The 20,468-nt window shown below is 44.6% G+C and overlaps 3 protein-coding genes and 1 long non-coding RNA gene across 6 annotated transcripts; 2 read left to right on the forward strand and 2 right to left on the reverse strand.

The window, feature by feature from the left end:
- The first annotated feature begins 1,638 nt into the window (after window positions 1-1,638).
- Window positions 1,639-2,090, forward strand: lncRNA:CR43718 (long non-coding RNA:CR43718). Its single transcript, NR_073680.1, has one exon. It is a non-coding gene; the product is annotated as a long non-coding RNA:CR43718 (long non-coding RNA).
- A 23-nt stretch (window positions 2,091-2,113) lies between these two features.
- Window positions 2,114-7,717, reverse strand: CG4213 (uncharacterized protein). 2 transcript variants are annotated; one of them, NM_134676.2, is made up of 5 exons: window positions 6,526-7,717; window positions 6,244-6,461; window positions 6,042-6,186; window positions 5,367-5,975; window positions 2,114-4,385 (listed from the first exon to the last, which is right to left on the reverse strand). In NM_134676.2, exons 1-5 carry the CDS (start codon window positions 7,180-7,182, stop codon window positions 2,253-2,255), a joined length of 3,762 nt encoding a protein of 1,253 aa, NP_608520.1. In that variant the 5' UTR covers window positions 7,183-7,717; the 3' UTR covers window positions 2,114-2,252. The 2 variants fall into 2 exon arrangements, with proteins under 2 accessions (NP_608520.1, NP_001259821.1); NM_001272892.1 differs by having other exon boundaries at window positions 6,526-7,573.
- A 2,086-nt stretch (window positions 7,718-9,803) lies between these two features.
- Polr1B (RNA polymerase I subunit B) lies at window positions 9,804-13,488 on the forward strand. Its single transcript, NM_057360.4, has 3 exons — window positions 9,804-9,992; window positions 10,055-11,554; window positions 11,614-13,488. Exons 1-3 carry the CDS (start codon window positions 9,903-9,905, stop codon window positions 13,411-13,413), a joined length of 3,390 nt encoding a protein of 1,129 aa, NP_476708.1. The 5' UTR covers window positions 9,804-9,902; the 3' UTR covers window positions 13,414-13,488.
- Window positions 13,489-13,548: 60 nt separating this feature from the next.
- Window positions 13,549-20,296, reverse strand: AP-2alpha (Adaptor Protein complex 2, alpha subunit). Of its 2 annotated transcripts, NM_057471.6 has the most exons (9): window positions 19,962-20,296; window positions 18,915-19,173; window positions 17,966-18,177; window positions 17,301-17,756; window positions 16,648-17,237; window positions 15,646-16,579; window positions 15,309-15,592; window positions 15,051-15,255; window positions 13,549-14,984 (listed from the first exon to the last, which is right to left on the reverse strand). In NM_057471.6, the coding sequence occupies exons 2-9, from the start codon at window positions 18,976-18,978 to the stop codon at window positions 14,907-14,909; spliced, it is 2,823 nt and encodes a 940-aa protein (NP_476819.2). In that variant the 5' UTR covers window positions 18,979-19,173; window positions 19,962-20,296; the 3' UTR covers window positions 13,549-14,906. The 2 variants fall into 2 exon arrangements, with proteins under 2 accessions (NP_476819.2, NP_995607.1); NM_205885.2 differs by lacking the exons at window positions 18,915-19,173; window positions 19,962-20,296 and adding an exon at window positions 18,244-18,404 and having other exon boundaries at window positions 14,395-14,984.
- Between the last annotated feature and the right edge of the window lie 172 nt (window positions 20,297-20,468).

Here is a 20,468-nt window from a genome sequence, read left to right on the forward strand (position 1 = left end):
GAGTTGGAGTTGGGGCTTAAGCCAATACCGAAGTGGCCAAGTCGACCCCCTGTGCGAGCCATTGTCGTAAATCACACATTAAAATATTTATTTGTATTTTTACTTGTTCAGAAATTAGCTAAGAGCCCCCAGTCGAGACTCAAAAATCGACTCGGGGTCGGGAGTCGGACTCCGGCTTTGTTGTGCGAATGAATTTTAATTTCCTTTTTATGATATTTTAATTTATTTAAGCGTAAATCAAAACCAAAACGAGACGTGCTCTCGATCTCTTTCCTTTTTCTTTCGGCCAGAGGCTGCACTTTTAATAAATTAGATTACCTTTGGTTTAGCACTTAAAAAAATGTTCGAACAAGGGTAATTATTTTAACATTTCATTATATTTTGTAAAATTTCTTTAAGTTTATTTATAAAGATAATTATTCATTTAACAAATATTTGATAATTGTCAGAAATCTTGAGGTCAGCTTTATGAAATTTTAAATATTGGGAAGTAGCAATTATGCTCCATCTATTCTTCCTGGGATTGACACTAGACTCTCCTTTGAGTGTACTTCTGGTGCATTCCCTTCGTTCCTTACCCGATTTTTGGAACGGAGCGGCGCTTCCTCGGATCTCCGACATCCGCGCGAACTGCATAAATCTTGAAAGGCTCACCAAACCCTACGAACAGGGAGTGGATCGGAATGGGAGTGGACTTGTGGTGGACTAACAAGCTGGAAAAACACTCTAGAGGCCTGGCATGCAGACAAAGATTGCTTTTTCACAGCTTGTGGTACGTCCGGCACTTTATTAATTTGACGTTTCCAGTTGCAGGCCAGCAGTCCACGGATGATTTTGGGCCAGAAACAGACAGAGCAGTTAACGGTGCAACAATTTGTATACATTTTTAGCCCCAGAGGTTGCTCCCTTTTTTGAGCGGGGCGAGGTCGGGGCCCCATAACAATTAGTACACGAATGGGACCTGAAATTCGGTTCCATCTAATTAAGCCGACGACTCCTTACAGAGTTTATTAAATATGTCTGAAAGTTTAAAAAAGCTCAGGGCTTTAACTGTAAGTTGTTGGTAAGTCCGGCAGATGGCGCCAGTGTTGCCTTTCCTCTTATACGCTGTAAAGTATGCTATTTTAAGGGGTTTCATGCAGGTTGCAAGTCCTTAACAGGATCCAGCTCTAAACCCCACCTTACTCTTTATATTTCAAGCCCGAACCACTTTTAACTGGTGTTTCTCTGTTACATTACCCCATTAAACTTGCTTCAGCGCTTCAACATCTTAATAGAACTAGCTCAGCTGAAGCGGGGAAGTGCCCCACCAAACGTCTGTGAACTCCATATATATATCTTAACAGCTTTGGTAATGGAACCACTCGGTGTTGAAAACCCTAACATAAGGACTGGAAGTGTTCATTTATATGAGGGGTAGCCATTCGAGTGAACACATATCAGATTGCTGTTAGCCAACAGAGCCGTGCACATCATTTCATCTGGGGAGGCGGATTGAGAACTTCCTTCTGTTGACAGTTTGCTGTTGGGCGGAAGACAGCGGATAAGTTAATGTACAATCTCTGTTCGCTTTAAAAGCATAGGAGGCGATGTTGTCTTTATGCCTGAACACAGTCGCCCGTTCAGACTGCGCCACCCACTACCCCAGCCACCCAACAATTGTTGTTTACACGCCTTGAGTTGAGGGGGAAAGGAATTTGCATAAAGCAGCCTTGTCGGGGATATGGAGGAGTCCCCGGCGGAGTCGGATGGCGATGACGATGTCGCCAACTTGTTAGCGGACGCTGGCATTTTTACTTCATATGCAGAGATAATGTGCCGCCCATTGCCACCCAATGGCCACGTCCGTGCTATCCCCATTTCACCCCTTCTATCACCCACACACATGTCAGTCGCGGTCTCCGTGCTCCGTGTTCCTTCTTCTTGCTTCGTATTCCGTATTCCGTGCAATGTCATGGCTGCATGCGTGGCTAAGGGAGCAAAACTTCCAAACCTTTGCGAGATGATATGGAGAGCCGTCGCAGAGGACTTTTTTAGTGATTAGCGATACGGTCCTAAAAATATGTTTTCTTAAATTTCGGACTTGAAATCAACGAAATCACAAATTTTTTTTAGCTTATATGGACACCAAAAAATATATCTTTATTTACGGAAAAATATTTAAACTATCAATAGCAGTATGCGTTTTTCACTGGTCCTTGAAGTTTTATCAGCAGGCTATTGTAGTCGTTGTTACATCTAGTGAACAGCATTCAGTGCTCGGTATTCATGTGTTTCTGCTCGTCTAGTTGATTGCTCGTTGTAGGTTGACCGGATTCCTGACCTTCGGTATTTTCATCCTCAACTTTATTATGTGGGTTATCTTCTAGGTCCAATATATCTTCCTGATTTGTGTATTCCGTAAAGGAATATGTATTCTGATTAGAAGTTTCTGTTTCAGACTGCTCTGACTCATTTTCTTGAGTTTTTTCTGGAAACGGCAGTGCCCTAAGTCTCTGCACCATGTCCTCAAGGGTTTCGGGGGCTTCCTTCTGAATAGCTTCCCTTCCAGAAGATCGCTTCTTGGCCGCATCATCCTGTCGAGTGGCAGCACACAACTTGGTTTGTGGCATGACATGCCTCGTCGTAGTCTTGGGGATGGCTCCCGTGGATTGTAGTTTTAGTGCTACCTGACTAGCAGTGGTGGTCACCGTCACAAAACAATCTGCTCCCTCGGCTTCCTCCTCGGGATGACGGACAATCCTAGTGCTGGCTTCGGAGCTGGTGGCTTCTTCGGACGAAACAGTTTGTTCCACCAGTTCTGCTTCCTGACGCCGAGTAGCTTCTCTTTCCGCAATCCTGTTGATCATGGCTGTGCCCCTTTCAGATGTGGAGCTCAAACGGGCAATCAGTTCGTTTCCTTGAAGCTCCAGAATACGAAGACGTTCGGCTCTAGTAGCCGATACCCTTTCAATGTCCTCCAATCGTTGCTCTAAAGTCTGCGACATGCTAGTGGAGCTTCGATCCTGATCCAGCTGAGGATTTGGGCCGTACTGTTCATGTAGGGTATCCAATTTGGTAGCAAAGTTTTCACCGCGCTCAGAATTTCTTGTGAGCTGCGATATTAACTGTCGACTTTCACGCTCCATACGCTGAATCCTCGCTGCCCTTCTGGATGTATATTCCTCTTCCTCAGCGGTGAGAGGAGATGTAGCTGGACAGGATTCACTTTTCGATGCCGGGATTGCTTCCTCCTCTGTGTTACTTTCGAAGCTCGCCTCTCTGCTTGGTGCTCTTCTAATCCTGTCCAAAGATTTTTTAAGGTAGTGACCTCGATCGGCAGTGCGCCTAATCCTTGACATCAGTTGGCGCGACTCCTCTTCTAGGCGACCCAACCGCTCCGATCGTTTCCTTGTGTACTCTTCCTCTCGCGGTGTAAGGCTTCCGGTGGCTGGTGCTGAACTGGCCCTGGTCATTCGCTCCATGCGCTTCCTGTTTATGAATTCCTCCAAGGGCACAGCATGTTGCGCGGGAGCGATGTCATCCTGAAACTGGCACAACTGAATCTCAAGGCGCTCCCGATTTCCAGAGGTTTCTAAGACTTGCTGAATAAGATTTTTACACTGCTCCTCAAGCTTCTGGATGCGACTGGCTGTTCCTGCTGTTTCACTTGACCCTTCCACACTTCTTTGTCTGCTTCTGGAGCTGTGTAGCGACTTAGGCAGAAGACCATGGGCTCCTTCCTCTTCTAGCTCGTCAACATCTTCTCCTTCTTCAGCTTCTTCCCTCCAGCCGCAAGTAGGTGGAGCACTGTTCCAGCGAAGAACGATATTATCAGCCTCAGCTTCCTCGCCTTCGAATCCCTGACGCCCAGGGGAAGTGCTTTGCATTCGCTTAATTTTGCGCGTATGCTCGAATTGATCCCTAAGAAGCTTTCGGCGACAAGTGCTCGATGAAGTGGGGGCTTCTACAGGATCCACTGTACCCAGATCTCGCTCCTCATCCGATTGGGGACCCGAATCGCTGTAACCACTCTCAGCCGAGTGATTTGCATCCTCTAATTTTCTCCTGGCGAATTCCCTGCGCCACTCGTCACACTGCTCCTGGCTCTCGTCGTTCTTAGCCCTGGCCAATGCCCATTTCCTGCGGCAGTACTCCAGCTCATCCTTAAGTTCGCTCAAGAGACGTCGCTTCTGCTGCAACTGATAGCGAAGGATCTGCTCCTGTGTGTGCAGTTGGCGATGCTGGCGCTGCATCTTGCCCACTAGGTGCCAGGTTTTGGTTAGCTCCAAGCTCACACCGCTCAACCGCTTCTCCTGTTGGTTGAGGCGGTAATCCAGATGGCTGTTAAGGGTTTTTAGTCGGGTTGTCTCCTTCACCAGCGACTTCTTCTCCAGAATAAGGTCCTGAAATAAAGAAAGGCATTGGTTTTTTGACGGTACTTAGCAAGGCCTTGGCCAGCCTGAAGTGAAAACTTCTAAAGTGCTCTATCGCGAGTTTATCAAACTTTTCAACCAATTAGAGTTCAAGCCAAAATAACAATGGTAGCAAGAAATTAAACAATAATGATAGATACCCTTCTATTTTTGAAGTTCATTAGCTTAAGTTCTAAAAAGATTGTTTCCCATACGCTTTAATACTTTATTTTCCCTGTGGATTATCACAGATTAATGTGAATAAATGTCTAACGCTTTCGTAAGCACTTTAAGTACGAAGACCAAATATTTTCCTGAATTATTCCTGACATTAAAAAAATACCTGACCAGAACCAAAACAAAGTAGAAATAGCCGCTATTCAAGGGTAGCTAAGTGCAACATGTTCGGTACCAACGGCAACTGACCGATAAATTCAATTATGTGCACGACAACGGACTCGACTGATACGGCCTTGGCCCCATAGACCCACCCACTTTGCTCGATGCTCCTCCACTTCCTTTCTACATCGACGCTCGGCAGGATGTCAGCAATAATGAAGCTGCTCGTGCTCGGCCGCTCGCTCGGCAGTAGACTAAAGAAAACGCTTAAGTGAATAATGCAAAACTTTGCAACAGCCACAGACAGAACTCCATGACAGGGGAGTCTCGGAGGCGGATGGGTGCGATTCTGGCGGGCTGCACTTCATCAGCAAACCGGATACGACAACTAACAAGCCTGATTGTCCGCAGCACTTGAAAGAGGGAAGGGACCGTTGAAGGATCTGCGACTTAACTGACAAAAATTCTTTCCTTTTCTCTACTTAAATACATAATACATGTTTTCTATTATTACTTCTGCAAGTTTGTTCGAAAATGAAAATAAATGCAAAAATAACCTCATATGGTAGTAAATACCGATTTTGGTTTAGTTTTTTGCAGTGCAGTAACTGAAACTTGGCAGCTTGGGCTCACCTTTAGTTTGATGTAGGTTTTGCTGACGCTAAGCTCCGGTGGCTTGCGGTGGGACTCTCCCTCGTCCTTGCCAGAAGCGTTGGATGCGGATGAGGAAGGAAACGCCGCACTAGAGGATGGCAGCTCCTCCAACTGCACGCGCTCGATTTTGTGGTGGCTCAAGAGCTCCATCAACACTTTCCAAACTTTTGGCAAGTTGCCAATAATTTCTTGGGCCGAGGCAACTTTTCCCATAATTTCGGGCTCATGGCTTTTTAACGAAGCCGCAGTGGCATCCACACCCGAGCCCGAGCGCGAGCTCCCCTTCCGGCATTTTTCGACTTCTCCACCCGGTTGACAACCGTCCGTTGTGTCCTCCTTTGTGGGAGTGGCTTTGGGTGTGGGTGTGGCGCTGCGACTTTTATCTGATTCCTCGGCGGAATCTCCATGACCAGTAGCTTGCTCCACAAGGTCGAAGAGCAACTTGGGCAGAGTGGCACCGTCGCTGCAGTTTCCCTCCGCTTGGGTCATTTGATTGAGGAGGTGGCGGTTCTCCTCCAGCATTCGATTGACGCGATCGATGTTCATGCTGCTCTTGCCATTGAACCCCATGATTAGCTGGCTGAAGAGCTGGGAAAGGATATGAAAGGATGTTACACGAAAATGGCTATATAAGTCTATATAAGTTGCACTCACCATGTTAACTGCACCCACTTGCTCACTAAGCAGACGCTTCTCAAACTTGTGCTCGCCGCACTCCTCCCGGAGCTTCGCCAGCTCCTCATTGGCCATCTCCACCTCTTTGAGAAGGCTGTGATTGCGGTCCTCCAAGCTTTTATTTCTAGTACAGGAAGAAAGATCAGTAAAGTTTGGTTCAATGGATAGAAAATTCGCTTACTTATCCTGCTCGGCCGTAAGTTCGTCTCTCTTGATCGAGATTAGGCGCTGGAGATTCTCGTACTCCGCAGCAGCCACTCTCTGTCGCTCTTCATAAAGTTGCCTTAACTGGCGGATATTCACCAGTTGGCGCTCGTATTCCTGGCGAAGATTGTTCGACATAATCTTCATTTCGCGCTCACTAAAAGAGTTTTCGATTTCCGTCAGCTTCATCTTGAGCTAGTAGTAAACCATTTATTTAATATGGATCTTGATTTCTATACGACCTGCATTACTAGCTCACCTGAGCACACTGTTCCTCCTTCACGCTCAGCATCTGCTTGCAGCAGGAGATGACCTCCTTCAGGGTTCCTACCTGGCGTTGAACCACTTCCACTTCTCCACGCAATGACAAATTCTCGGCCTGTGCCTGCTGCAAAGCCAACTGAGCATTGGCCAGTTCGATATTGGCATGGCGGCTCCTGGAACTGGGATTCTCATCATCTGGATCTGCATCAGGCTTACTGGGACTATTCGAATGGTCGTGCTGATTATCGGCTTGACCGTCTGTAGCCGTAACTTTTCTAAGACGTTGATTCTCAGATTTTTCTATGGCCAATTGTTCTTTAAGACTAGCAATTTCATCCCTCAGGCCCTGCACAGCATTTTGGCGAACCTCTTTTTTCTGACGAAGCTCTTCTCTGAACTCTTCGAGGGTCTGTTCTCGTTGATGGGTCTCATTTCCTTTGTCCTCCATTTCAATTGCAACTTTATTCTCACGATATTTCACTCTATTTTCGGGAAGTACCTCCTCAGCTTCTTTTTGGGTTGTGGCTCGGGGGGCCTGTTCCAGAATGAGATCCTCGTGCTCGATGTTGTTCCACCAGGGCTCGTCATCAGTGGACTGCTGCATCTGCATTTGCGTATCATCCGCAGACTGTGTGGACTCGGCATTTCCCATCTTTACCAACAGAACAAAGACGAACGAGCTGTGGTATGCGGTTGTGATGATCTGTTTACCAATGCAGATTCGCCTGGCGAGCGTTAAATTTACGATTCGCTTTAATGCGACTTTTCTTCTAGAGAAGAACTCTTTGTCGGCACAAAGAAAGCCCAAGATCCACCGATCTACAGATCGCCACCAATTGATATGGCACCAATACCAGCAGGGGAAAATACCAACAAAAATCGGTGTCTATATTTGTGTGCGACGATCACACACGAGTTTGCAGATTTCGCAATTATCTATTGACTTTCACTTTTCAACCAAGGATGTTCGAGAAAAAATAATGTCCCGATTTCCATTAAATATTCTTCACTTGCACATTGAACTTCGAAAGATACGGAAAAGGAGAAACGTAACTAAACTAAATATCTAGTATACATATGATAAACTTCTATATGTATACGTGACGTTGGAAAATTTTCGGGTTCTAATTTCTATCCGTTCGACGGTCGAACGCAACTTTTCGGTTAGCCAGCTCGGGAAAAACTGAGAAAACATTGAATAGATTCTGCTATTTTTAACCCACTACGATCTCTCCTGCTTTCAAACGAATTTGGCTTCTCTCGGCGGCACTCCCAACATAAAATGCTTTGTTTTCGAGCATTAGAGATTCTTGTTATGTTGAGGGTTTGGCAAGATGTCTGAGAGTCTTCTTAGGACTCTTCCCTTCACATTCTTAATTGTTCTTTTTAGTTTTATGCACATTTTAATTAGAAGAACGTGTCAGATGAATCCGTCTAAAATTATACACAAGCGTCATTTTAATTATGAGTAAGGGGTAAAACAAAACAAAACTCTTGCCACATCGCCTGTCAAGAAATGAAGATCAAGACCAGTTGTCAAGAGCTGAAAGAGAAAGATCCGCAACACTTACTAGGTGAATGATCTGCACTGTTTTGAAGACGATGTTTCCTAACATCAGGAACTTTAATTACATATAAAAAGCATACAAAAGAATTAGCATTACTCTCAGTTTTGGTATTAGGTAAAAACTCTGGGTGAGTATGAACACATGTTCAAGGTTAAATACAGCACAATCCTATTCATTTTTCAATTCATACACGATCACAAACTTTTCTTAGCGCACCCCTGTCTGACCCACATTCGTTGACCATTATCACTTCGTTAAAGAGAATAAATCTCTGGACCTTTATTAACCAATTTGTGATAGTGGCATAGGGTATCCCGCGCACCCCCGAACTCAATGAAAATCTTTCGCGCGAAAGTTTCAAATGAAAATCCATTTGCTAGCTGATTTTTGCACTGGCCACGCCAACTTCCTGTTTTTTTCCCCCAGTGCGCGCATTTGAAAAGTGGGAAACACGCAGCAACGATTCCAAACCAAGGACGGTGAAGGGTTTTCCGGGGTAGGAAGGAAGGATGGCGCACACATTTGGCAAAGTGTCGCCAGGCTTGAAAATGAAAATCAACAATGCAATTTGCCATGGCGCCTCGCTCTGCCCCTTAGTTCTAGGTTTCTCTGTTGTTTGTAGCGACTCAAAAGGGAAAAAATTCTGCTAAAAACTTGAAGCGCCAGGCAAAAGTTGGGCCCCAGGAACGCCCTCAGCTTTTGCAGAGATTGCACACAGGCAAATGTGCAGCGAAAGTTGAAAGTAGCAAGGATACAAGAACCAGGCATCAAGGACGCTCTGCCCAAAATAAGTTGCAAGAAATCCATTGTGTTCATTATAATGGAATAATAAACCGGAGTGACTGCGTTCAGATTGGGGTTCTTTCCTTTTCCATTAGCCCCTGAACCATCTCAAATTGATGATATTTTCTTGATGTTCCCACAACCACTTCATGTTTTCACGTTAAAACCCAACAAAGTAATTTGGCAATTCCAATACAAGAAAAATTAAGAAATCTGGCATCAGCCTTGATTAACACCTATCTTAAGACGAAATATAATGTTAGTAAAATTTTCATATTCTCGCAGTCATTAGACATTAATGTGCCAGTCAGTGGGGTTTAAGCCCAAGTATTCGACAAAACTGCTTCTTAGAAGCTTTAGATGGCGTATTTTGGGGAGGGTGCTTCAGATTAATATGCACATACATACATATGTGCATACATACGCCACCTATGTGGCTCACAACAATGCAACAACTTCATTGCCAGAGCAACACGTTGGCACATCCTGTTGCAAAGTCTCATTTCCGCAGGAGTTGTGTTCTACATACCGGATGCCTTTGCAAATGCTAAATGGTTATTGCCGTATGTGCACAATATGTCAGACGTTGCAAATAAATTATATTTGCTTTTATACAACTTGGATACAATTCAAAATTGGGTTATCAGGCTTATCAAGCGCGCACATATCAGCTGTTCCTTGCATTCGGTTGGCAGCCCAGTTATTTAAAGATGAGCTGAACACGAATCGGAACCATACGACAATTCACCGAACTTTAAGGTTATTTTAGTGTGTTCTATTAATCTGAATACAAATTTTTAGTGATGGTTCTTTATTTACCGAAAATTTTTATCCCAATCATCTATATTCTTATTTCATTCAGTTATATGAACAATATAATATATGAACTAGTTCTTTGCGACTGCCTCACCACTGACTGGTTCGCATTCAAAACGGTTCGATTCCAAACAACACGTGCGAAGGAAGGCAATAGGTTTCTTAATATTTTTGGTCGGCATTCTGAAAGAATAATACTTACAACATGCTGGAGGAGATGCAACAAATGAAGACCATTCCAGTGCTGACCAATTCCCGCCCGGAGTTTAAGCAGATACCTAAAAAACTCAGCAGGGTAAATATCAATCTTGTACCTATAGCAAGGTTTCGTGCTAATAGATTTACTTCTATGGCTAGCATTTGGCCAATTTGGGAGGTCCACATGTGGATTCCTTCGACGAGATGCTGACCGTGGGACTGGATAACTCGGCCAAACACATGATCCCGAACCACTGGCTGAGTCCTGCCGGCGAAAAGATTTCAATGAAAGTAGAATCAATATGGATAGCGAAGCCAAAGGTGCCGCAAGATGTGATTGATGTGCGCACCCGAGAGATTTACCCCACGGACTCCAGGCAGCTCCATGTCTCCTACTCGGGAATGTGCTCGGTCCGATTGGGGTGGAGTGTCAATGGAGTGCAAAAGACTCCCATAAACATGGACCTAGGAGAAGTGCCCATCATGTTGCGCTCCAAAGCCTGCAATCTGGGACAGGCTACTCCGGAAGAAATGGTAAAACATGGAGAGCACGACAGCGAGTGGGGGGGCATTTTTGTGATCCGAGGAAATGAGAAGATTGTACGTATGTTGATCATGACCCGGAGGAACCATCCCATATGTGTAAAACGTTCATCCTGGAAGGATCGTGGACAGAATTTTAGCGATTTGGGTATGTTAGTGCAAACGGTCCGTGAGGACGAATCATCCCTGAGCAATGTAGTACATTATTTAAACAATGGAACTGCAAAGTTTATGTTTTCTCACGTCAAGAGACTATCATACGTACCAGTTTGCCTGATCCTCAAGTGCCTAATGGATTATACAGATGAGGAAATATACAACAGATTGGTGCAAGGCTACGAGTCCGACCAGTACTATGTGTCCTGCGTGCAAGCCATGTTGAGGGAAGTTCAAAATGAAAACGTCTATACGCACGCCCAGTGCAAGAGCTTCATTGGCAATCTGTTCCGTGCCCGCTTCCCAGAAGTTCCGGAATGGCAACCGGATGATGATGTCACAGACTTTATTCTTAGGGAGCGAGTAATGATTCACCTGGATACCTATGAGGATAAGTTCCAGTTGATTGTGTTTATGATTCAGAAGCTTTTCCAATGCGCACAGGGCAAGTACAAAGTGGAGAACGTCGACTCAGCTATGATGCAGGAAGTGCTTCTGCCAGGCCATCTCTATCAGAAATACCTAAGTGAGCGAGTCGAATCCTGGGTCTCGCAAGTCCGACGTTGCCTTCAAAAAAAACTGACTTCACCTGATGCCCTAGTTACCAGTGCTGTGATGACGCAGTGCATGCGACAAGCAGGAGGAGTTGGCCGGGCCATAGAGTCGTTTTTAGCAACTGGAAATATTGCGAGTCGCACTGGCCTGGGATTAATGCAAAATAGCGGATTAGTCATTATGGCGGAGAACATTAACAGGATGCGTTACATGTCCCACTTTCGCGCCATCCACCGTGGTTCCTATTTTACAACGATGAGAACCACTGAGGCGCGGCAGCTGCTCCCGGATGCCTGGGGTTTTATTTGTCCAGTGCACACTCCTGATGGCACACCGTGCGGACTGTTAAATCATTTGACTCTAACTTGCGAGATTTCGATGCGTCCCGATCCCAAGTTGGTGAAGGTGGGTACAGCTAATGGTAGACTTTATTAGAAATTTTAACCGATTACTTTTTTTTTCAGGCCATTCCCAAGCATCTTATAGATATGGGCATGATGCCCTTGTCAAACCGAAGATATTTGGGCGAAAAACTTTACGTCGTCTTCCTAGATGGCAAACACTTGGGTCACATTCATCAATCAGAAGCCGAAAAAATAGTTGACGAATTGCGCTACGGGAAGATATTCGGCACCCTTCCCCAGATGATGGAAATCGGCTTTATACCCTTCAAGAAGAACGGTCAGTTTCCAGGGCTTTACATTGCAACGGGTCCTGCCAGGATGATGAGGCCCGTTTGGAACCTAAAGTGGAAAAGGGTGGAGTACATCGGAACACTGGAACAGCTTTATATGGAGATCGCCATCGATGCAAAGGAAATGTATCCTGACTTCACCACTCATTTGGAGTTGGCTAAGACCCACTTCATGAGCAACTTGGCCAACTTGATACCCATGCCGGACTACAATCAATCGCCACGTAACATGTACCAGTGTCAGATGGGAAAACAGACGATGGGAACGCCATGCTTGAATTGGCCTAAGCAAGCGGCCAACAAGTTATACCGCCTTCAGACGCCAGGGACTCCTCTCTTCCGACCAGTACACTACGACAACATCCAGCTGGATGACTTTGCAATGGGCACAAATGCTATTGTAGCTGTCATTTCCTACACGGGCTACGACATGGAAGATGCTATGATCATCAACAAGGCTGCTTATGAACGAGGATTCGCCTATGGAAGTATCTACAAAACAAAGTTTTTGACGTTGGACAAGAAGAGCAGTTACTTCGCAAGGCATCCACACATGCCGGAGTTAATAAAGCATCTTGACACGGATGGTCTTCCACATCCGGGCTCCAAATTGAGCTATGGTTCGCCCCTGTACTGTTACTTTGACGGAGAGGTCGCCACTTATAAAGTTGTGAAAATGGATGAAAAGGAGGATTGCATAGTAGAGAGCATCCGACAGTTGGGAAGCTTCGATTTGTCGCCAAAAAAAATGGTGGCCATCACACTGAGGGTTCCACGACCTGCCACTATTGGAGACAAGTTTGCATCAAGAGCTGGTCAGAAAGGAATTTGCTCACAAAAATATCCTGCAGAGGACTTGCCATTTACGGAATCTGGTTTGATTCCAGACATTGTGTTCAATCCCCACGGCTTCCCCTCCCGAATGACAATCGCCATGATGATAGAAACGATGGCGGGAAAGGGGGCTGCAATCCACGGAAATGTTTACGATGCCACGCCTTTTCGCTTCTCCGAAGAGAATACTGCTATTGACTATTTTGGCAAAATGTTAGAGGCTGGGGGTTACAATTACTACGGAACGGAGAGGCTGTATTCCGGCGTAGATGGCCGCGAGATGACTGCTGACATATTTTTTGGAGTGGTGCATTACCAGCGTCTTCGGCACATGGTGTTTGACAAGTGGCAAGTAAGATCTACGGGAGCGGTGGAAGCTCGGACCCATCAGCCAATTAAGGGCAGAAAACGCGGTGGAGGCGTCAGATTCGGTGAGATGGAACGGGATGCTTTGATCTCTCACGGTGCTGCTTTCCTGCTGCAGGATCGCTTGTTCCACAACTCCGATAAGACGCACACCCTGGTGTGCCACAAGTGCGGCTCCATTCTGGCGCCTCTGCAACGCATTGTTAAGCGAAATGAGACGGGAGGACTCTCTTCTCAGCCAGATACGTGTCGCTTGTGCGGGGATAACAGTTCTGTATCGATGATCGAGATACCATTCTCTTTTAAGTATCTGGTTACCGAATTGAGTTCGGTCAACATTAATGCGAGATTTAAGTTAAATGAAATTTGATTTAAATCTAAAATTATTGTTAGGTCCTATGTTAACCCGTGCGCTAATCGTAATAAAGATAAATACGTAAAATACAACTGTGCTTGCCAAGTGTTTATATCCAGATCGTGGAAACGTTTTAAACACCTTTCAAATGGTTTCAATTTATATTTATTTAAATACATATTGGTTTACGTTTACAGTTAAATTCCTGCACTTGCTATATGTAGTTGTGGCTTGGTTTTCTTGCTCTTGCAGTTGCTTTTGTTTTGTCTGTGAGTGTTAAATGGAATTTGTGTGGAATTTTGTAACATTTAACTATTGCACTTTGGAAATGCCTAAATTTCCAGCTGTCATGCACATTGGTTTTTACGAAAGGATCGAGAGTTTAATGGTAATAAGTATTTGATGTCAGTTTCCATTATCGGTTTTCAGTATCAGTATCTATATAGTGTATATTTTAGTTTACAATTCTTTGTTCTTTATCGGCAGCCGTCTCGCATTTGAAGAGAGTCATTAGCAGATTTATGGCTGGCGGCTACTGCTGCTGCTGCTTCAGATTAGTTAATACTTGGTGCTACAAAGATCGCTTTCTCTTCAGGAAGCGGCACAACATGAAGTAGCCCCTCTCAGTTTATCTATGGTACACAAACGAAACGTAATATTACCCAGAATCATTCAAAAAATTCTGCTATAAGTATAATAATATTCTGAAATTTTTGCTTCGTTTTCTTCAATAGGGAAATTTTTCCTATCGTTAATAAATTTTAAGTTGCTCAACAGTGATTAATCAAGGAGATTTTGTGGATCTGTCTAATTATTTGTCTATTATTTAATGAGATTTCTGCTCTTGCGGTCCTCCATTGGATTTTACAATCAAAAACATTAAACATGAATTTCGTTTAGATGCAATTGCAATAATCAATATATGTATAAATATTTAGATAACGATTTGCATACTTGTCATTTGCAGGCATCTTAATAATTCCCTTGCAAGCTTTTCTCTTTTGTTTTATATTGATTTCTGTTTTTATTACAACGACGTATATACTAGGTATATGTATGTGGTTTGTATGAATGTATGTAGATCTGTATATAGGTATATAATATCCAATTGCTACTGCCTCGAAATGATGCAACAATATATAATTTGTCATACATATAAACATAATCTAATTATGTTCTCTCGTTTCTCTACTATGAACTTTTTGAGCTTAACATTTACAAAAAAGTTTGGGAACATGAAATTGAAAATGGTTAAAGTAAGAGTAGGTTTACAAACATAATATTCAAATAAACAGGACAGTGGGTAAATCAACTCGCTGTTGGAGAAGATGAAAGGTACTTAAGAAGAGTGTAGGAGTGTGCCTGGCATAACTAAACGCGTACAGTTCTAGGGCCTTGTATGCTTTGATATTTCTCTAGGTAATTGGGATTGTGCATTGTAAAGTGGTTGCCGTTGCTCCATGGCTTCGCAGCTCCGTCTCCATCACCCCGTCCATGATTGTTGTGGCTTAGAATTGATCCGTCAACAGATCGCAGATTTCCCGAGTTACGGTCTCCTTGCTTGCCCGAACTGTCAGTCGGAACATCTATTGATAATTTGAGAAATAGGCAATAGGCATTATGTTCCAAGTATCTAACAATAAATTACTCACCTGAGCCTGCTTGTTCGGCTCCAATCGCATAAGGCAGCCCACCTGTTGCGATTGCGTATGAATGATGCCCGCGCAGACCATGTTGTCTGGATTGGGATCCACTTGGTCCAGCAGTTGCATTCCAAAGCCCATAAGCTTGTTGCGGGCTCCGGGCAAATCCAGTGGCTGTGCAGCCTTGAACACTTTCTGTGACCGTTGTTGTTCACTACAAATGCACAATTAATATTGAATATTATCAAAAGACACCTTATTAAATACCCGCTAAGGTTCTTCCATCGTGCAAAGAATGATTCCGCATTCATTTCGGTAGGCTCAAAGAATTTGTTAACGCTCAATGGCAGTTTAATGCTGAACTTCTGCTGGGTGCCGTTGTAGCGGAAACTGATCTCGATTGTTGGCGCATCGGCGTAGTCCTCGATGCATTCCGCGGTTAACAGTTGTTGGATCTGGGCGCCGGCCTCCAGGGTTGGCTCCACCACCTTCATCTGCACGTTCAGCTTAAGCGCATCCTCGGCAGACCATTGCAGCACAGGATTGAAGTTCTGAAAAGAGAGCAATGTAATGCCTGGAATGTTTCAGAAACTAATTTACTTACTGTCAGGGGAACCTGTGTCTTGTTGCCGTAGAAAAGGCCTAATCGTCCTAAATTCTGGCGAAACTCGCTCTTCACACCGATCTGCAGCATTTCGTTCTCAAACAAAACACCATTGTTCTTGAACAAAAACTTCTTCGTGTTGTACACGGCACTTGAGTTGTTGTTACTATTGCTGCCGTACATGTCGCCCAAAACATCAATGAGCGTACTGTTGCTATTGCTACCACTGCCAATATTATTTGATGGCGGAGTGCTTAATCCAAGCAGATCCGTATTTGCGTTGCTGTTATTCAGCTTGCTATGTGAATTGTTCACAAGGGCGTTGTTCTGCGCTGCAGAAGTCAGGGGTGCCGGGCTCTTCGACTCGCGAATTTCGTTCTCCGGCACCCTGCCGGGCTTCTTCTTCTTTAGCACTGCTAAAATTGAGCTCTCGCGTTCCGGGAACGATGGCATCTCCTCCAGGACGGTGGCCAAAACGTCTGTCGATGCCACTATGCTAAGCTGGAGATATTCGCTAGCTCGCTGCTGCAGTTCCGCATCTGCGGATCGAAGATTGCTGTGCTGGCGGAACACATCCTGGATATTGGTACGAATTTCCGGAAAGAGGTTGATAAATTTAATGTACGTGGACAGAAGAAGGGCCCGGGTCATCGGCGAGCACAAGTGGTACTTGGAGTGCAGTAGCTTGAATTGTACCAGTGGTGCTGAGCGGGAATCTCCGGCGATTAAGTTGCCAAACTCGCCCAAGATGTAGCCGCCCACTTTAACCATGTTTTCGTGGCAGGCAGGGGCCTGTAGCGCCTCAAAAACAGTCTTTGCGGCATAGCCTTGAACCTCCTCGCGATTGATCACGATCTGAATGACGCGGTACCATACTTCCTCAGACACGTAGTCGCCAGCAATGCGAATTAGATTGAGGATAACGTCCACATACCTGGTAATATAGCGGTTGTCATAAAGCACATAGACTTTTAAGCACAAGCTAAAAAAGAGAACACCTACCAGGTATAATCCGTGGCGTACTTCTCGGCAAGAATGGCCACCTTGAGCACCATTTCCTCACGAATAGAGTAGTCGGCCGTCTCCAGATAGTTGAGCATCTCCTGAACAATTTCCTCGGCATTACCACGATCACACATGGCATACAAAAGATCCACCGCCATTTGGCGCACGGACACGTCCTTCTCCATTTTCATTGACAAAATGACCACCTCCTGGTGCTTCTTCACCTCCTCGTGCGAGAACTCCGATGTGGCCAGGTGGCACATGGACTCCAGAGCCAGATAGCGCAAGTTGGTCTCCCGATTGCTAAGGAACTGTCCCAACTGGTTGCAAGCGCGGACAAGAAGGTTCGGCTCGCTGTCGCTGTGAATGATCAGGTTGATGGCCTCGAAGAGCACGGCGTTCTTTGCGTTAGAGTGCTGCACCTTCTTACTCTTTGGCGGCTCTTGCGCCTTGTTCAAAATCGTCTCCAAAGTTTCATTCAAGCGGGCCCGCACACCGGCCTCTTCGGTCACTGGATTGTAGTTTTGCAGCAATCGCAGAAGTTTCACCGATAGCCATGGAGCCGGCACAAAGTAATATGTGTAATCCTGCAATGCGAATTTAGTTAGTAATTAGAAGTTTCTTACCTTAAAAAATGCATTAAATCGTACCTGAAGATCCGTGTAGCTGGCTGTTACGATCCGGGATAAGCGTGAAACAGCCAAATTAACACAACCCTTGTACTCGTCCGGATTGCGCTTCACCAAGGCGTCGATCAGCGAGGTGGCCGCTGTGACCACTCCCATGTGCTGATCATTGAGCAAATGGATAATGCGCGAAGTCCACTCACCACCGGGAATGATGTCCGGCGAGGAGCGGAACAGGCGGAGCAGGCATAGCGCCGCCGACTGCTTCACCACGTCCATGGTGTCGCCCGAGACGAGTAGCTTGGGTATTTCGTTGGAAAAGGACTCGGCCATATCCCGACTTCCAATGTTGGCAATGCATTGTAGTGCCAGATTAACGTGCACAGGATTACGCGACTGCAAATCATTCTTTATAGATTGGATGATCAGCCGAATAAGGTCGCTGTTGGTGTTCACCAACACTGAGATGAAAAGGTAACCCTAAAGTTCAAAAAACAGATTTTATCAGTAACATTAAATTTAAAAAACCAATTTTTTAATTATTTTTATCAAACTTCAAACAACGACAAGTTAAATTTAATTGAATGAAATTCCCTTTTCCCACAAGCAGAGTCGTCTGCTTTCAGTTCAATTATTTCGACTCGCTAAATAAACAAATGATTATTGAAGCAATTTTTTGGGGTACTCACAATCTGCTTTTCTGAGTATTTGTTGGAGGACAGCAAATTGACCGCCTCCATGTGCCCGAAGTCGATGTCATGGCCGAGGAGAAATATGAATAACAGCTTACAGACATATTTCTTTTTCTGATAGCCGTCGAGGGTTTTGTCTCCTTTAAATTTGCTTCGTATATTGGCCAACTCCTTGTTTATGCGTTTGACTTCGGCCTCTTTGCTTTTGCCTGTGGGCAAATGGGTGAATATTAGTATAGAAATTTGTGTCTTATGCGGGTATAAGGGAGATTCACAGTAAAACAACAGTGATTCGTCTGCGGAAGCTTCGCTTTCCTTTCCACCCCGCGATTGATCGATCGGAGAGACGACTTCACACCCTTCAGCTCTCTCCATGTCGCGGATTTTCTCCGATTCACATAGGCGTCAATTAGTACCAGTCACCGATCCGCAGCGGAACCTCTGCTCTCCTATATGTTGTCCACAAACCAGAAACTAGTAACCGAGCATACAGCAAACAACGAGCTGTGATAATAATACCATACAGTGAAGCGTCGGACTCTTGCGCACACACATATGCACGCTTCGAAGTACTACAGTAAGTCATCAAACTATCAAAATTGTAAGTATTTATTAATACTGAGAGGCAACCGATTCACATTGATATAACTATTTGCTGTGTTGTACCCATATATATAACTATATATATAACTTTCTCATATCTTTCTAATGTAACGACTACGAAAACATTTACATAGGAATGGAGAAGAAAAGTAGCCAATATTTTGTAATTCATCTGGCAGAGAGCTTACTGTTCCTGCGTTTTTGTACCGCCCCACGTTTTTGTCAGTGCGCTGCTCCTGGTAATTGATCAAGTAATGGCGCTGATTCCGCCCCTATGGAAAATCTCTTGTTGCGACCCGCTCAATTGGATTTAATGCTGGTTACCCAAGAGATCTGCACTTACAGTTCCTTATATCCGATATAAAGACGGCCAGGCCTCTCATGCCATCCCCCCGCACCGGCGCCATGGTAGTTAGCTTGTTAATTTTCGCTGGTTTTATGCAAACTGGGGGCGCAAGAAAATCGTCAATGGATGGCGGCCGAGTCTCGAGGCGTTCTTATCGCTCGAACTCGACGTCGGACCCTAAGATATATAGTTGCTCTCCGCTCTGGTTCTGCAAAGCTCTTTTTACTTCGATTGGATCTCGGCCGTTCCTTGGGACCTGAAAGGGGAAACGATACTCTATTTATTGTGGGTTGTGGGAATGGGAAAACTTAGTATTATGATTACGTTTTAGTATTTGTGTTAACAAACGTATATTATTCAAACAAAAGGTATTTTGGATAACAATTTGTATTTAGCCAGGGAGTAGCTTATTGTGCATGCCAACACATTGATACAGCTTCTATTTTGAAAGTCCGTATTGCAGTTTTACTTTTGATAACGAAAACGCCACAAAATATGTATGCACCACACATTTCACTGAGCATCAAGCGCTGATAACGATTTATATGTATAAAAAATCCAATGTTTAATAAACTCAGAACTTTTAAACGGTAAATAGTGGACTACGTGATTGATTTTCCGGCCAGTGCACCCAATGGCTGGCGAACTTTGACATTTTCTGGTGGAAGTAGAGTGTACCCCCGCATTTTTGGCAACCGATTTATTTTCAACTTGGCAGCGTTTTGCCCGTTGATAAAGATTCTGTGACCTCGCTCGCCCACTTTTTATCGCCTGGCGAAGTCGATGTGCACTTGGGCATTATTATTTGGATTTGCGCGACCACCGGCTTTTGTTTCTGTAGTATACTTTTTACTTTGCTTTCCGTTTCGTTTTATTTTCTGTTTTTCACTGCGCTCTTCGGTTCTCTTCTTTCTTTGCTTTCATGTCACGTCACTTTTTTCACCGCTGGATGACGAGGGCGTTTTGCCCAAAAAAAAAAGCACCGAAGAAGCCTCCAAAAACATTAATGGGCGTATGTTAGCTGTTCTTTTTTTTTGAGCTTACTTTTCCGATTTTTTTTACTCGCCAGCGGACAAAATCGGTTAGCGTTGCGGAATTTCTGTGGCGGAGCAGAGAGAGTAATCTCTGACTTCTGAAGTTGGCTTCGCTTGGAATCGGAATCCGGGGTGTTGGCTGCGGAATGTTTGACCCTGCGTGTTGCACTTTATGGAACTCCAACTCGCTGGAGCTTCGCCTCGCTGATTTGCCGCTAATTTGTTTGTTAACTATTACCAAGTGCAGGGCAATTCACTAAAATGAAAATTTCTATTGATTTTTCTTCGCTCTCGCTGCCTAAGAGTGGAGCCATCTAGCGGGCGCGGGTGGAACGATTGGTGTGACCAGTAGAGCGTTGGGTTGAAATACAATGATTACTTCGAGGGATGGGTACACAGGGATGGACGAAGAGAGACGACAATTCGCTTTAAGAATTTTTTACCTTTTGCTCCAAGCAGAAATCCAAAAATATCTTCTTAATTGTTTTTATGGCTAATAAATTTCCGTTCTATCCTT

This window comes from Drosophila melanogaster, chromosome 2L, assembly GCF_000001215.4.
Source record: "Drosophila melanogaster chromosome 2L".
Taxonomy (NCBI): Eukaryota; Metazoa; Arthropoda; class Insecta; order Diptera; family Drosophilidae; genus Drosophila; species Drosophila melanogaster.

Excerpts from the sequence above, each read along its gene's own strand:
- CG4213 (NM_134676.2), bottom strand. The coding sequence starts at position 7,182 with ATGGGAAATGCCGAGTCCACACAGTCTGCGGATGATACGCAAATGCAG. Across the intron at positions 6,187-6,243 it reads CTTACGGCCGAGCAGGATAA|AAATAAAAGCTTGGAGGACC; the intron begins GTAAGCGAATTT and ends TTCCTGTACTAG. Across the intron at positions 5,976-6,041 it reads AAGTGGGTGCAGTTAACATG|CTCTTCAGCCAGCTAATCAT; the intron begins GTGAGTGCAACT and ends ATCCTTTCCCAG.
- Polr1B (NM_057360.4), top strand. The coding sequence starts at position 9,903 with ATGCTGGAGGAGATGCAACAAATGAAGACCATTCCAGTGCTGACCAAT. Across the intron at positions 9,993-10,054 it reads TACCTAAAAAACTCAGCAGG|CATTTGGCCAATTTGGGAGG; the intron begins GTAAATATCAAT and ends TTCTATGGCTAG. Across the intron at positions 11,555-11,613 it reads CCGATCCCAAGTTGGTGAAG|GCCATTCCCAAGCATCTTAT; the intron begins GTGGGTACAGCT and ends TTTTTTTTTCAG.
- AP-2alpha (NM_205885.2), bottom strand. The coding sequence starts at position 18,343 with ATGGAGAGAGCTGAAGGGTGTGAAGTCGTCTCTCCGATCGATCAATCG. Across the intron at positions 17,238-17,300 it reads CCAGCTACACGGATCTTCAG|GATTACACATATTACTTTGT; the intron begins GTACGATTTAAT and ends TTCGCATTGCAG. Across the intron at positions 15,593-15,645 it reads AGACACAGGTTCCCCTGACA|AACTTCAATCCTGTGCTGCA; the intron begins GTAAGTAAATTA and ends CTCTCTTTTCAG.